Source organism: Hemitrygon akajei, chromosome 18 (assembly GCF_048418815.1).
Source record: "Hemitrygon akajei chromosome 18, sHemAka1.3, whole genome shotgun sequence".
NCBI lineage: Eukaryota > Metazoa > Chordata > Chondrichthyes > Myliobatiformes > Dasyatidae > Hemitrygon > Hemitrygon akajei.
In genome coordinates, this window is record NC_133141.1 from 70,790,839 (window position 1) to 70,807,908 (window position 17,070).

The following is a 17,070-nucleotide window of genomic DNA, read 5'->3' on the forward strand; positions in this document are numbered from 1 at the left end:
GAGGAGACTGGGGTGTCATCTCATTGTCGTCTGTTTCCATCAGGTCATCATCTTCTATGTCTGTCTGCCTTGATGTCGAAGGTCGAGTTTCATTGTCTGCTGTGGAAGGCTTGAAAAACGGCAGTATGCTTGACTGCTTAGCCTCGTGCATTTTTCTGTCATACAGTTCTTTGTAAGCACTCAAACCATCCTGCAAATATGCCCTAAACCTACGTACCCTTTCAAAATTAAAGTCATACTTTTCTGCAACCATTGCAGCGTTGTCAATCGCAGCGAAAATCTCGCAATTGCTTCATGTTCAATTCGTGGACGACTTCACTTTCGGGCCATTCGCTACTGAGTTCGGCTTCAATTGTTATCCTTTCCTCTTCATCAGCTCTTCATCTCTCAGTTCTTGGTCAAGGGATGCCAAAACCTCTTCAACATCATCTTCGTCAACTTCCACAAACCCTTAGACAAACTCACTATATCCTTACTTTGTTCACCATGATCGAAACACTTTATTATGCCGGCTAGAATGCAGTTCTGGGGGAGGAGCTTGGCTGCTCGATGCGCGCTCTGCCTTTTTTCGTAACAGTGAAAACACCTTCTGTTAGCGAAAACAGGTAACTAATGTAGGTCTTTCATAACAGCGAGGTGTTGTAAAGCGAACGTTCGAAAAACGGGGGACACCTGCAGAAGAATTGGGATGGAGTTGAGAGAGTAAGTTACAGGGAAAATGGAGGGATGGGATTAGTGTAATTGCTTTGAGAACTGGCATGGATTCTAGGCTTAATGGCCTCCTTTATCATTAAATAGATATGAGTTCTATGGTCCTAAAGTTTTCACATAAATGCTTTACTGATGTTGGCTTAGCTTTAAGATCAGCTCTGCTAACTCTGTAAGGTAAATTACCATTTTCATTGGCTTGGGTTCAGTTGCTTTTGGATGATGTCCAGTGTTGTTATGGTACCAGGTGTAGGTTTAAGTTAATGTCAGGCCATGAAAAAAATGGGTGGTACCTTTTATAATGAATTTGTTTGCAGATCTTTACTAGAGGCCTTTGGATAAAATGTGAAGTGATCCGAAGAAATCCTAATACAAAGTAACATTGCCAAAAATTGATTCTTGTTTCTAGTAAAAACATTCTTGTATTGCTCCCCTTCTGTCCTTGCACTGGCTTATGCTGGATTGTCAGTCAGTCCTCTGGCAGCTTGCCCAAGTGGCTATTTTTCACATGTCAAGATTTGAGTATTGGCTTGGCTATTCAGCAATAATGATTTACATTTAAATATTAACGGAGCAAAAGCATTCCCAGGTGTTTCATCATCGTCCAAGGACAAATGATGGAAGCTGAACTGAAGGAGAGAATTCAGTAGTTGGGCAAAAAGCTTTTAAGGAGGTTTTAAACAGTGGAGAGGAAAAAATAACTGATGGAATTTAAGTGAGACTTCTGTAGGTGAAAGCACAAATGAGAAATTATGAAGACTGGAGAGACTGCAGATACTGGATGCTTTATTTTTGTATAAGTGGGTGGGGATGGGGAAGAGTTTTGTTTTGCTGTGCGTGGGGTTCTAACGTTTTTTTACTGTTATTCATTCTTTGGGGCACCCTTCTGTTTTTGTGATGTATGTGAAGAACAAGAATTTCAGGATGTATATTGTATACATTTTGCTGATTAAATGTAGCAATTGAACTACAGGTGGTCCCCATTTTTTGAACGTTTGCTTTATGACAGCTCGCTGTTACGAAAGACCTACGTTAGTACCTGTTTTCACTAACCAGAGGATTTTCACTTTGACGAAAAAAGGACGCCCACTTTATACGTGTGTTTACCCTGAGAAAGACTACATTGACTGTGAAGCCTTGTGAAAGCAGTTGTTTGCACATGCGTGTACGTGTGTACATGCAGATGCGTGTACATGCCGTTTTTTCCTCAATCGATTTTTGGCTCGCTGTCTTCCCAAGTTTGATAAGTGAAACTACACCGTACATACAATATTTCTACTTTATATAGGCTGTATATTTATCATATTACTGCTTTTACTATATGTTAGTGTTAAATGTAATGGCTGCAAATATGAACACAAATGTTGCAGATGTTTGGACTCTTGCTTAACTACATTATGTGTCATTGTGTTGTCTCAACTTTCTAACAAGCCATGAAGTCAGGTCCAAAGCTTATCCATATTATTTTTCTATAGCCATTCCAGCATAAATTAAATGTAAATTTCATGTACAAACAAGCTGGATGAACTCAGCAGGTCGGGCAGCATCCGTTGAAATGAGCAGTCAACGTTTCGGGCCGAGACCCTTCAGCAGGACTTCACTCGTTGAGTGCAAGGTTGTTGTGACACCACTCAACCAGATTTTCAATCTCCCTCCCAATTTGTCACTATCTTTGATTCAACTAGCAACAGTGGTGTCATCAGCAAACTTAAATAACGTCATTGGAGCTGTACTTAGCCACATGTTTCTTCCACTCAAACAGAAAAGCTTATTGCATTAGCTTGCCTTTTGTCATTGCTGTGGATAGATTTGTTCAGTGTGGGACTAGACTGTGTGGAGACTTCATCTGACTAAATTTAACAGCTTAAATTTTTGGCAGGAGCAAACAACCACCCAGTCTTTGTTTCTTGCTGATGTGTTGGCAGCCAAATGAGTGACAATCTGGGACTTATTCTGTGACAGCTCTGCATTACTATACAAGGTGCTTCTCATCAAATTAATATTTAACCAGCACCATATGATGGTGTCTGTTCATGTCAAAATATTTAATAGGTAGGGTGATATGTTGAATTGATGCAGATTCATTACTTACTGAGCCAGCATCTTGTATGTTCAAGCTCCGAGTTACCTGCACCCAGTCAACAATTTAAATATGTAATACAGACAAAATGTTGGATGAACTCAACAAGTCAGGTAGTACCTATGGAGAGGAATAAAGCACTGATGGATTGGGCTGAAACCCTTCATCAGAACTTAATTATACTCCAGTCTTGTAAGTTACTGAAGTTATTCATCAGGACTTAAATATTTAATGAGTATTCAGTAATGCTGAGGAGGAATAGCTGGAAATGAGGCAAAAGCAGCGAGTAGTATTGAATTGATTATTCAGTACTGTAGGCTTTTCCTGTTGAGTGACATACTGACTGGCTCATAATATGAAATGAGTCTAAAGAGAACTTTAGGGTCCTTTATAAACTGAAATCGTAAACTTTACAAAATTCCATTTGTAGAATTGGAAAACAGTAATTTATGGAACTGAAAATAAATTGTTTATTTGGTAGCTGAAAGATGAGCATGCCTGCCTGTAGGACTAATGACTCCATTTACTCTCCTGGAATCTGTTTCAAAGCGTGCCTTCTAGACTGGAGTTACTCCATCTTTTCGATGCTGGGACAGCTGGCTACCATACTGAACTAAATTTAAGATCCTGGCTACTTTTGTTTGTCTTTTTACTAACATTTGTGTATATTAGCGTGAAATTACAATTGCAATGCTCGACTGCCTTTGTCCTCTACTTGTGCTTAAATGTCAACAGAATTCAAGATTGAATGCTATTTCCAGTACAAAAGTGTAGAGAACAAAATAATTGTTACTCCAGATCTGATACAGCATCAATTAGATTAAAAAACAATAAAAACACAATATAAATAAATAAATAAATAAATAAGATGGTTTGTATGCATGATTTTATGTCCATAAAGTGACACTAGGCACAGGAGTGTCTGTACATAAAGTGGCTGACAGGAAATGATCAAGTAGTGGTGGTTGCGGCTATGGAGGAGTGGGTTAGTGGGTGGAGGTGTTGATCAGCCTTGCTGCTTGGGTGAAGTCATTGTTTTTTGAGTCTGGTGGTCCTGATGTGGATGCTATGTAGTCTCCTCCCTGATGGGAATGGGACAAATGAACAGGGCGGGCAGGGTCCTTCATGTTACTGGTCCCTTTCTAGCACCTTTCTGCACGTATGTCCTTGATGCACCGAAGGTCTGTTATAATTGACAGAAGTATTTCCATGCATTTTCATATCACCATGTATTTGCATTAATTTGGCTGTAATTATTCACCACACATTTATTGATTAGAGTGCCTGAAAGCTTAGAGGTCTATTCTTTAAACTTTGAAGAGGAAATACATTTCCTTTGTTCTGTAAAGATAGTTGAGACTACATTACCTTTACATGCTTAGCTTAATAAGTATTAACTGGAGTTCCCTGTGTTTAACATAGCAGAGATAAGTACATTGTCATTTTTTGTTATTGTTTTACATGTACACCATGTTAAAAAAAAATATATCAGTGTAGATTCAAATATGTATGGGAACTTTGGGAGGTAATGCCTTCTACAAAAGCTCTTTTGAGTCAGGTGTTCCAATAAATGAGATGAAATTGGAGGTGTGGGTTGTCGGGGAGCCCTGCTCTATAAGCACGCAGTCAGGTTACTGGCAGAGCCTGCTCTTCTCAAGAAAAATCCAATTATGTGCACCATGCCTCAATCAAAACAACTTTTAGAGGACCTTAGAATAAGAATTGTGGAGGTGTATGAAGCTGGAAAAGGCATTTCTAAAGATCTGAGTGTTCGTCAGTCCATGGTAAGAGAAACTCTACAAATGGAGGACATTCAGTACTGTTGTCACTCTCCCTAGGAGTGGATATCTTGCAAAGATCACACTAAGAGCACAACGTGCAATACTGAAGGAGGTGAAAAAGAACCCAAGCATAACAGCAAAAGACCACCTAGATGCTCCACAACGCTTCTGGGACAATGTTCTGTGGACAGATAAGACAAAGGTTGAAGTTCTTGGCAGCAATGCACTCTGCTGTTTAGAGGAAAAGGGACACTGCACAGCAACACCAAAACCTCATCCCAACTGTGAAGCATGGTGGAAGGAGCATCATGGTTTGGGGCTGCTTTGCTGCCTCCGGGCCTGGACAGCTTGCAATCGTTAAGGGAACAATGAATTCAAAATTTTATCTAGACATTTTACAGGAGAATGTCAAGGTAGCAGTCTGTCAGCTGAAGCTTTATAGAAGTTAGATGATGTAACAAGACAATAATCCGAAACCCAAGAGTAAATCAACAACAATGGTTTAAAAAGAAAATTTGTGTTTTGGAATGGCCAAGTCAGAGTCCAGACCTTGACCCAATTGAGATGCTGTGGCGTTGACCTAAAGAAGGATGTTTATGCAAGGTATCCCAGAAATATTGATGAACTGAAACAGTTTTGTATGGAGAAATGGTCTAAAATTCCTCCTCGCATTTGTGCAAGTCGGATCAACGACTACAGGAAACGTTTGCTGGAGGTTATTGCTGCTAAAGGAGGTTTCATCAGTTATTAAATACAAGGGTTCTCACAGTTTTTCTTGGTACTGTAGCTGGTGACTTGCTGGTAGTGGAGTGTGCTGCATTGCAATATGCAAGGAGAAATTTGGTGAGCTTCTGATTCAGAGTTAGTTCAGAGTTCTGACATTGCTCTCAGTGCGTTCTTTAGAGTACGGGCAAACCTTTCTGCCAAGCCATTTGCAGCTGCATTGTGTGGTGCAGATCTAATGTCTTATTCCATTCATTTTCATAAATGACTGAAACTGTTCTGCAACAAACTGTAGTCCATTGAATTGACTTTAATACTTATTCAATTGACTTGTCACTGACAAGTGTTCTGGAATACCAGTCCTTGAGAAGAGGCTTCTCAACACAACAGTGTGCAAGGCTGTAGTGGATGTTAGTGTGTTCAATGAAGAATCAAAATTGGTTTCATATCAGCATAAGTCTTGAAATTTGTTACCTTAGTGGCAGCAGTACATTGCAATACATGATAATATAGAAGAGTAAAAATAAGCAGGTAAACTGCAGTAAGTATGTAAGTAAAAAAAAAAAGTGCAAGAACAGAAATAATATTTTTTTTTAAAGTGAAGTAATGTTCATGGGTTCAATGGGTTCAGAGGAAAATGTAAAGAGTACCGAATAAACTATGATGGTAAAAGATACACTCACAAGTTGGGTTCCGATTTCCATCCCCATTCTGACATGTCAGTCCATAACCATCGCTTGTGCCAAATGAGGCCATCCTCAGGATGGAGGAGAAACATCTTGTATTCTGTTAGGGTTGCCTCCAACCTTGTGAAATGTATATCGATTTCTCCTTCCAGCTAAAACAAAAATTCCCTCTCCCCTTCTGTTCCCCACTCTGGCCTCTTAACTCTCATCACTTGCTTATCACCCCCACACTCCTTCCCCTTCTATCATTAATGTGTGTGCATGTGCGATGCAGCAGCACGTTTCAGTAGCTCCATGTGTTTGCTGCCTTAATGTTATTTAATGTGTTTCTTTCGTTTTTGTACTGGTGAGCAATACTGCAAAATAACGATGGACATTAATCGGTTTTAAGAATATTTTCACCATCCTTCTGTCTCAGGATACTTTATTCTATCGAGTGCTGTGACTACAGTAGCTGAGGGCAAGCTCGTGTATATGAGGGAGCAGCTACTAGCAGCTGGGAAGCAGCCTTTGTTTGTCCAGCAGAAGTTCGATATTCTGGACGAGTCGAGATGGAGATACCGAGGCTGCAGATTCAGATAAAAAGTGGCACAAGAGATAGAGATATAAACCATATCTCCCCTCTATCATTATGAGGAACGTAAGATAGCTAGCAAATAAAGTGGAGGAACTAGTAGTATTTGTGAGGGCACAGAATGAGTATCTGGAATGCAGTGTTATATGTTTCACCAAGACATGGTTACATGAGCAAATCCTGGACTCCAATGCTACTGTGAATGGGTTTGCAAAGACATGAGCAGATAGAGTTAATCTACACTGGAAGGGAGGAAGCGAGGTGGGTTTGCTGTGCTTGTGAACAACAGATGGTGTAATCCCAGTCTTATTTCTGTAAAAGAATGAGCCTGCAGTCCATCGATCTGCTTATTGTGAGTTTGCGTCCGATTTATCTACCACGAGTTCAGCTGTGCCATATTACTTGTTTACATTCTGCCTCCCTGACGCAGGTTCCAATGTTGCGTGTGACGTCATACACAGTACCATCGTGAGACTCCAGACTCCACTTCCCAAATGTTCATTACAATATTGGGAGACTTCAACCACATTTCTCTCTCGACAACCCTACCCATCTTCAATCAGTTTGTCAAATGTCATACAATAGAAAGTAAAACACTGGAACTCTTATATGCAAATGTTAAAGATGCATACAGCTCCACAGCTCTCCCCTCACTTGGAAGATCAGATCACAACCTGGTTCACCTCATTTCCTTGTATAAACCCAAAGAACAGTAACAGCTAGCTACCACTAAGATAGTAAAGAAATGGTGTCCAAAGACCATCGAGGCCTTGATGGGCCGCTTTGAGGTTACTGACTGGAATGTGCTTTGTGAACCATATGGGGAGAATATTAATGAACTTAAGTGGATTTGAGTTGGCGGATTGATGTTTTTTTTGGAAGCTTTTTGATGTATAGCTCCCGGGTTGTGTTCCCAATGTTGTTCTTGTTTTTTTTTCAGTCAGTAGGGGTTTTTTTTAGTTAGTAGGGTTTTATTTCCTTTTCTTCCAAAAAAATTCTTAACACTTTATTTTTTCTTATTATTATTGATATATTGCTTAGCTTTGTTAATCAGTTATTTGCTAATTTAATTCTTCATTGCACATAATGACATATTGGCTTAATGTATTTTTTTGTTTTGTTAATCTTCAATAATAATTAATAAAAAAGATCTAAAAATGAACTTACTGATTGCATCACTGGCTACATTAACTTCTGAGTGGACACTATAATACCCTCAAGGACACTACAATGTCATTAACAAGCCATGGGTCACCAGTGATCTAATGGCTTTTCTCAACTACAAAGAGAGCCTGTAGATTAGGAGACAATGAGCAATTAAAACGTGTGCAGAGGGGGCAAAAGGCAAAGATCAAAGTACAGTCGGCCCTCCTTATGCGCGGATTCAACCAACTGCGGATCAGGAAAACCCGGAAATTCTCTCTCCAGCACTTGTTGCTTGAGCATGTACAGACTATTTTTTTGTTGTCATTATTCCCTAAACAATACCATATAACAACTATTTACATAGCATTTACATTGTATTATGTATTATAAGTAATCTAGAAATAACTTAAAAGTACAGGTAGTCCCCGGGTTATGAATGAGTTCCATTCCTGAGTCCGTCTTTAAGTCGGATTTGAAGTCAGAACAGGTACATCCAGTATTATTTAGCGTCAATTAGTCAAATGTTTTTCTTGGTATATAGTACATATTTTACCTTTATATGCATATAAAACACTTAAGAAACATACGTATTTCAATAATTTAACCACTGTGTTGCTTAGTAATAATTGTAGCTTTCATTGGGGCAGGGCCTTTCACATTCTCCATTAAAATTGTTCCGATCGTTGACCGACTGTAGCCTAACGCTTTTCCAATGACAGATGGCGTTTCATCTCTTTCCGATCGCTTTATTATTTCCATCTTATTTTCAATCGTGATCACGATTATTTTCGTGAACAGAAGCACTGCGGATTCAGAGCTCTGCCGCCAGGTCCTAATGTCCGCTGCACGGAGACATGTTAAATAAAGTCCGGGGTTCTGCTGGGTCCTAAAGACCACCGCACTGATACATGTGAAATAAGGGATTTGAGCATCCACGGATTTTGGTATCCGCGGGGGGGGGGTCCCGGAACCAATCCCCTGCAGATAAGGAGGGTCAACTGTAGCTGAAGAGGAATATAGGAGAGAGCTGGAGAACAAGCTTGGGAGGTGTGGAGAGGCATGAAGATCATTGGCTTAATCAGCCTAGCTATAGAGCTTTGGAATGCAGCTGTGAATGGGCTAATGAGTTAACCAATTCTTCAAGAGGTTTAACAATTGCTCTTCTGTTCACACCCCCCTTAGCTTGCTACTCCAGACGCAGAAGCACCCAGTGCTTCCCCTCCTCCCTCCAATTCAACATGTGGATGAACAACACAGGCTACCACTGTTTACATCCCTTCCTTGCCCTGTACCTACCATGCACACCTCCACATTGTTATCGTCCCAATCTTCACCTCCCCAGCCCACACCTTCCATTAACTCCTCCATCATCATAGACTCACCTTCACTATTGAGCAGGTGAGAAGGGCTCTAGGGAAACTCAGACATAGTAAAGCATTGGGCGTGGATGGTGTGAGCCCCAAGATCGTGAAGGAGTGTGCTGAGCAGTGCATTTTCAACCTGAGTTTCAGCCTGGAAAGGGTCTGCAGTCAGGTGTGGAAAAACATCACGTGTGGTCCCAGTACCCAAGAAGGGCCAACCGAAAGTCTTGAATGACTACCGTTCAGTGGCCCTGATTTCACACATCATGAATCACGAGAGATTGGTCCTGGCTCACCTCCAACCCCTGGTCAGACCAGCCCTCGATCTCCTTCAGTTTGCCTACCAGGAGCACATTGGAGTTGACGATGCTGTCATCTACCTGCTGAACAGAGCCCACTCCCATTTGGATAACCAGGGCAGCACCGCGAGGATAATGTTTTTTTATTTCTCAAGTGCCTTCAATGCCATACAGCCCTCATTGTTAGGAAGTTAGGAAAAGGGGAAGTACAATGAGATCTAGGTGCCCTTGTTCATTAGTCACTGAAAGTAAGCATGCAGGTACAGCAGGCAGTGAAGAAAGCTAATGGCACGTTGACCTTCATAACAAGAGGAGTAGAGTATAGGAGCAAAGAGGTCCTTCTGCAGTTGTACAGGGACCTGGCGAGACCACACCTGGAATATTGTGTTCAGTTTTGGTCTCCAGATTTGAGGAGGGACATTCTTGCTATTGAGGGAGTGCAGCGTAGGTTCACAAGGTTAATTCCCGGGATGGCGGGACTGTCATATGTTGAAAGATTGGAGCGACTGGGCTTGTATACACTGGAACTTAGAAGGATGAGAGGGGATCTGATTGAAACACATAAGATGATTAAGGGATCTGACACGCTAGAGGCAGGAAACATGTTCCCGATGTTGGGGGGAGTCCAGAACCAGAGGCCACAGTTTAAGAATAAGGGGTAGGCCATTTAGAATGGAGTTGAGGAAAAACTTTTTCACCCAGAGAGTGGTGGATATGTGGAATGCTCTGCCTCAGAAGGCAGTGGAGGCCAGTTCTTTGGATGCTTTCAAGAAAGAGTTAGACAGAGCTCTTAAAGATAGCGGAGTCAAGGGATATGGGGAGAGGGCAGGAACGGGGTACTGATTGTGGATGATCAGCCATGATCACATTGAATGGCGGTGCTGGCTCAAAGGGCCGAATGGCCTACTCCTGCACCTACTGTCTATTGTCATTGCTGGGGGGAAAAGACTAAGACAACTATGTGGTTCCAAAAAGTGCGGTGTGAGATTGTTTTTGCCCTCGGCCATTAGGCTCTATAATGAGTCAACCTATAGCCGGGGAAGTGATGACCCCTCCTGTTAGATTGTGGAAACTTAATTTTTATTTTTCTACTTATTCTAATATTTATGTACGTGTACTTATAATGCTACTGTGACACTAATTTCCTTTGGGATCAATAAAGTATTTATCTATGGTCCACTCTCCTCCGATTCTTTCTCCAGCCCTTTACCTTTCCCATCCACCTGGCTTCACCTATCACTTAGCTATCCTCCTTCCCCTCCCCCCCATCTTTCCTCTTCCTTTCCAGCCCTGATGCAGTGTCTCAGCCCAAAACATTGAATGTTTATTTATTTTCTTAGATGCTGCCTGACCTGTGTTCCGCCAGCATGTTGTGTGTGTTGCTTTGAGGTTAGGTTCAATGCTTGATTTCTTTTAAAATCTGAAGATACAACACATCTTACTGAAGGATGATATAAATGCAAATGCAAAGCTGATGAGAAAAGCTGAAGATGTACATTGGTTTATTTGCTGTGCTTTTTCATATGATGTAGTTCATAACCTGCCACAATATTAGGGTGATGATATTTTGAATGTGCCACAAAAATGTATTAATCTCAACTTCTCCACGTAGTCAGAGGCTACAGAACTGCTGCCTGCAGCTTCTCCAGGGCATGATAGTTGATTTTAAAGAGCATCTTCTCAGGAGCCTGGTTTCCTTCCCTCCACAGTTACTCAAATGTGCAACTAATTTTACAAAATGGAGTTTGAGGATGGGATTGAAAGAACCATCTAGATCAAAATAACAAATGAAATGAGAATGTGTATGTTCAAGTTTACTGGTTTTTATATATTTATGTGTATGTATTTACAGGTAAGACAAGCAACCAATCAGATTGTTATGAACTGTGCTGACATAGACATCATTACAGCATCGTATGTTCCACAAGGTGGTGAAGGTAAGATTTTTTTATTTCACTCAATGTGCTAAACGTACAACGCATCCATTTGATGTGCAAAATGTGCTCAACTGACATTTGTCTATGCATTTTCAATAAAGATGACCTTTAAAAAAAAACTTGAAATAACTGCTATTTAGGATCTTGTTTTGCTGTGACTTAGTATCTTCTATACTCACATTGTTAAATGTAATGTGATCTCACTGCTTTCAGAATTGTGTGCAGCTGCAATGGGATACTAGTACTGATCAGCTAGGTTAGAGAAACAAACTTTGATTTCTTAGACTTTCCATAACTGCTTTACTAGTAATTTATTTTTTCAGTAGCTATTTCTCAATCTAAGACACAGGATCAGAATTAGACCATTTGATCCATTGAGTCTGCTCTGCCATTTCATCATAGCTGATCCCGGGTTCCACTCAACCCTATACATCTGCCTTCTCGCCATATCATTTGATGCCCTGACCAATCAAGAAACAATCAACTTCCACCTTAAATATATCCACGGACTTGGCTTCCACAGTAGTCTGTGGCAGAGCATTCCACAGATTCACTACTCTTCTTACCTCTATTCTAAAAGGTTGCCCCTCAGTTTTGAGGCTGTGCCCTCTAGTTCTGGATACCCCCACCATAGGAAACATTCTCTCCACATTCACCCTGTCTAGTCCTTTCAACATTCAGTAGGTTTCAATGAGATCTCCACATATTCTTCTAAGTTCCAGTGAGTACAGGCCCAGGACTGCCAAATGCTCCTCATATGTTAACCCTTTCATTCTTGGAATCATCCTTGTGAGCCACCCATGGACCCTCCAATGGCAACACATCCTTTCTGAGATATGAGGCCCAAAACTGTTGCCACTACTCCAAGTGTGGCCTGACTAGTGTCTCAGCATTATCTCCTTCTATATTCTATTCCCCTTGAAATAAATGCCAACATTGCCTTTGCTTTCTTGACCACAGACTCAACCTGTAAATTAACCTTCCGGGAGTCTTGCACGAGGACTCCTAAGTCCCTCTGCACCTCTGATGTTTGAACCTTCTCCCTATTTAGTCTCCACTATTGTTCCTTTTACCAAAATGCGTTATCGTACATTTCCCAACATTATTCCATCTGCCACTTTTTTGCCCATTCTTCCAATTTGTCTCAGTCCTGTTGTAATCACATTGCTCCCTCAGTACTACCTACTCCTCCATCTATCTTCATATAATCTGCAAACTTTGCCACAAAGCCATCAATTCCATTATCTAAATCATTGACAAACAATGTTTAAAAAGTAGCGGTCCCAAAACTGACCCCTGAGGAACACCACTAATCACTGGCAGCCAACCAGAAAAGACCCCTTTTATTCCCATTCGCTACCTCCTGTCTGTCAGCCATTCCTCTGTCCATGCCAGTATCTTTTCAGTAACGCCATAGGATTTTATCTGGTGTGTGGCACCTTATCAAATGCCTTCTGAAAATCCAAGTAAATGACATCCACTACCTCTCCTTTGTCCAACCTGCTTGTTACTTCCTGGAAGAACTCTTAACAGATATGCCAGGCAAGATTTCCCTTTACTGAAACCGTGCTGACTTTGACTTATTTTATCATTTGTCTCCAAGTACCCCGAAATCTCATCCTTAATAATAGGCTCCAAAATTTACCCAACTTCTGAGGTTAGGCTAACTGGCCTGTAATTTCATTTCTTTTGCATTGCTCCCTTCTTAAAGAGTGGAGTGGCATTTGCAATCTTCCAGTCCTCCATAAACCTTCCAAGCCCAGACTAATCAAGAATCTATCAACCCTTCACCTTAAATACACCCAGTGACCTGTGACTTCCACAACTGCCTATGGCAACAAATTCCACAGATTCGTCACTCTTGCAGGGGGAAAAAATCCTCCTCAGTACTTGACCAGTCCTAAGCGTCGCTGTTCTAAATCTCACTTCCTAAATTTGACCATTCAAAGATTCAAGGTACATTTATCAAAGTATGTATATAGAATAAAGCTCTGAGATTCGTCCTCCCGCAGGCAGTCATAAAACAAAAACACTACGGAACCAGTTCAAGAAAACATCAAACACCCAACACACGAAAAAAAGAATAAATTGGGCAAATGGCAAACAGTGGTCAAACAACAAATAGAATATCAAACATCAAATCAGCAGTACAGTTCAGTGTCATGCTGCTAGCCAATGCAGATTTCAGAGTCATTCTTCACCAAAGAGCTTCAGTCCGCATCAATCAAACTCCGATTCACAGTGTAATGTGGATTAGAACTCCCTAGATGACCTACAAATTTTTGTAAATAATGTAGAGGAAGTAACATACTTTGTACTTTTTTCTATCGAATCTGACAGTGTAGGTGATTTGAAAGCTGCAAATTGAGTTTAAGGAGTGGATTGTTAAAACCATCCAGTTGGTTGACAGAATAAGCATCTCCATCCATAAAGAGTGGGTTTCTGGAACAATGCACTTGAGCTCTTTGCCAGCAACATTGTGATAAATCTCTGGCAATGGATGATTTTTTCACATGTCTGACACCCCCACCCCCCAAGCTTTTTTGTCTTAAAAGTAATGATTCTGTAGAAAATAAAACCAAACCTTTAATAATTATTAATGAGAGGATGATGAGTGGGAGCTAGGAATATTTTAGCTGCAGGGTTTCTCTCTGGATGTGATTCTTAAATGGAGGATTTTGTTGATTCTAGTGAACTTTGGGGCAGTGATGAACCAGTGTTGGTATTTTATTGCATTAGATAATAGTACATGATCTCATCTTCACTGTTGCTATTGCAGTACATTAGAGCATGTGGCAGCAGCTTCTTGGCAAACACTGAAGCTACCCACTGGTTTTCAAATGGATTTGTTTTCCAACAGTAATGATTATTTATAGAATAGGTTTTTGAGCACATGATTTTCTTTGTACCACCCTGCCCCCTGACCATTACCTTTGTATAATATCTGCCAAGCTAGTATTTTTTTTTTTAAAAAGAGCAGCGTTCCAAGCAAGGTGTTGATCTGTAAACTTTGGTGACTAGACATTTTCTCTCAGAAGTAAAACACTAGGTACTGCAGCTACTTAACAGTTTGTGCTGCATCTGTGAAGAGAGAAAAGTTAATGGTTTTGGTGCCAGTTGCCAGAGTAAATTCAGCATATAGGAGAGAGATTGAAAATCTGGTTGAGTGGTGCCTTAACACAGGGGTCACCAACCTTGTTTTTTTGCACCATGGACCGGTGTAATATTGACAATATTCTTGCGGACCGGCCGAGGGGGTGGCGGGGTGTTAATCACAACCGGAATATAGGTGATAAGTCAACTATAAGTCACTTATACATGCCTAATACACTCAATTTCATTTCTAAAAGGGTTTATCTAACGAATTTAATATTAAGCACCCAGCGCATATTTTCCTCGCATGAATATAGTGATAAGTCAATTAGAAGTCACATATAAGTCGATAGCATCATAACATTTTAAGTGACGTCTGGATATTAAACACACAGCGCATGTTTTCCTTGTATGAACATATAAAATCATTGCAAAACATCAATATCGCTGAATCAGTGGGAGCCCTGGGCTTGTTTCCCTGCAACAAGACGGTCCCATTGAGGGGTGATGGGAGACAGCGATACTTGAAGGGGGTTCCTTATGTCCAGTCTATTCCGCGGCTCTCAGCACTTGCTTCTGTCCCCACTTGCTCAAGTTTTTTCCACTCAAAAAAACTCAACGGGTTTGTCTTTAAGTGCAGGATGCTTGGCCTCAAGGTGTGGATGCGAGGTAGCTGCTCTGCTACTTACGAAACCCTGAGCCCGAATTAAGTCGTCTGTGAATATTTTAGCACCGAGTTCTCCACAAACATTCGGTGTGCTAAACAGGTTTAGAGGTGGCTCCCATCTGTCCGTGCTCCAAGCCAGTAGCAACAAAGCAACAGCACTTCTCGCCAGCCATGTGAGGCAGCCGGTTACCCAAAGCCAACCGGTGATCCCTGGTGCTAGGGTATTACTGCATTTAGGTGACTGATGACCTTGTATGCATTCAAGTTCAACAGTGGGCGTGACAGGGAATGAGGAAAGGTGCAGTTGACTCATCATTCCATATCGCCAAATTCCTCGCGGCCCGGTAGCACATGCTTTGTGGCCTGGTGGTTGGGGACCACTGCCTTAACAACAACTTTTCACTCAATGTCAGCAAGACCAAGGAGCCTTCAGGAGAAGGAAACCAGAGGTCCAGCAGCCAGTTCTCATCAGAGTTGAAATGAGTCAGCAACCTTAAATTTCTTGGTGTTATTATTTTGGAGGATTTGTCCTGGGCCCAGTATGTAAGGGCAATTAGGAAGAAACCACGGCAGTGCCTCTACCTCCTTGGAATTTGTGAAGATTTGGCATGACATCTAAAATTTTGACAAACCTCTATAGATGTGTGATGGAGAGTATATTGACTGCCTGCATCACACCTGGTATGGAAACACCAATGCTCTTGAATGGAAAATCCTACAGAAAGTAGTGGATACAGTCCAGTCCGTCGTGAATAAAACCCTCCCCATCATTGAGCACATCTACGTGCAATGCTGTTGCAGGAAAGCAGCATCCATCATCAGGGACCCTCACCACCCAGGACATGCTCTCTTCTCATTGCTGCTATCATGAAAAAGGTACAGGAGCCTCAGGATTCACATCACTGGGTTCAGGAACAGTCAAAACACCTCAACCATCAGACTCTTGAATCAACTTTGCTTGGCCCATCATTGAAGTGTTCTCACAATCTATGGACTCGGTTCCAAGGACTCTTCACCTCATTCTTGATATCTATTGCTTATTTATCTATTATTTATTTTTGTATTTGCAGTTTATTGTCTTTGCACACTGGTTATCTTCCCTATTGGTGCAACCTTTCATTGATTCTATTATGGTTGTTGAATTTAGAGTATGGCCTCAAGAAAGTGAATCTCAGGTTGTGTATGGTGACGGATATGTACTTTGGTAATTTTACATTGAATTTTAAACTAATAAAATTTGTTTAATTTTGTCATATGTACTGAGATACATGTCATCAATAATGATCAGTTCATTGCAACAGTGCATTGATGTAGTTCAAGATAACACCGTAACAGAATGCTGAATACAGTGTCACAGTTACAAAGCAATTGCAGTGCAAGCAGACCAGACGGTGTGCAAGGCCATAACACGGTAGACTGAGGTCAAAGGGCCTCAGATAAGGATAATCTTATCAGCAGGGCAGAAGCAGGAAAGAAGGATAAGAAAAATGCTGAATAAGGAAAGCCTTACCTGGCAGAGGTGGCAGACCATGATCGCCAACATCATATGATGATGACTTTCAGTATGCCTGATCTTGTGTTTGTGTAGCCATTCTCTATCTGGATATAAAAATATATCTCTTTTTCCCCTATGAGGTGCTGCTTAATACTTGGGTATCTAGCCATTTTCTTCTGCTCAATGTCCTTCTTAGCTCATTTCTTGATCACGAAACACACACAAAATGCTTGTGGAATGCAGCATCTATAGGAAGAAGCACAGTCAACGTTTTGGGCCGAGACCCTTCGCCAGGATCAAGTGAAAGAAGAGATAGTAAGAGATTTGAAAGTGGGAGGGGGAGATCTGAAATGATAGGAGAAGACAGGAGGGGGAGGGATGAAGCTAGAGCTGGAAAGTTGATTGGGCAAAAGGGACACAGCTAGAGAAGGGGGGGGGAGGATCATGGGATGGGAGGCCTAGGGAGAAAGAAAGGGAGATGGAGAGCAGACAAGGAGTGATTGAGAGGGGCAGAGAGAGA

The 17,070-nt window shown here is 41.2% G+C and overlaps 1 protein-coding gene across 3 annotated transcripts in view; it reads left to right on the forward strand.

The window, feature by feature from the left end:
- Positions 1-17,070, forward strand: part of npepps (aminopeptidase puromycin sensitive) — a 240,975-nt gene that overhangs the window by 33,622 nt on the left and 190,283 nt on the right. For all 3 annotated transcript variants that reach the window (XR_012102075.1, XM_073071797.1, XM_073071798.1), the window contains exon 2: positions 11,211-11,295. Coding sequence is in view for 2 of the 3 variants with exons in the window: in XM_073071797.1 (XP_072927898.1) it covers positions 11,211-11,295 (85 nt within the window). In the remaining variant the exon portion in view is untranslated. The remainder of the gene's footprint in view (positions 1-11,210; positions 11,296-17,070) is intronic.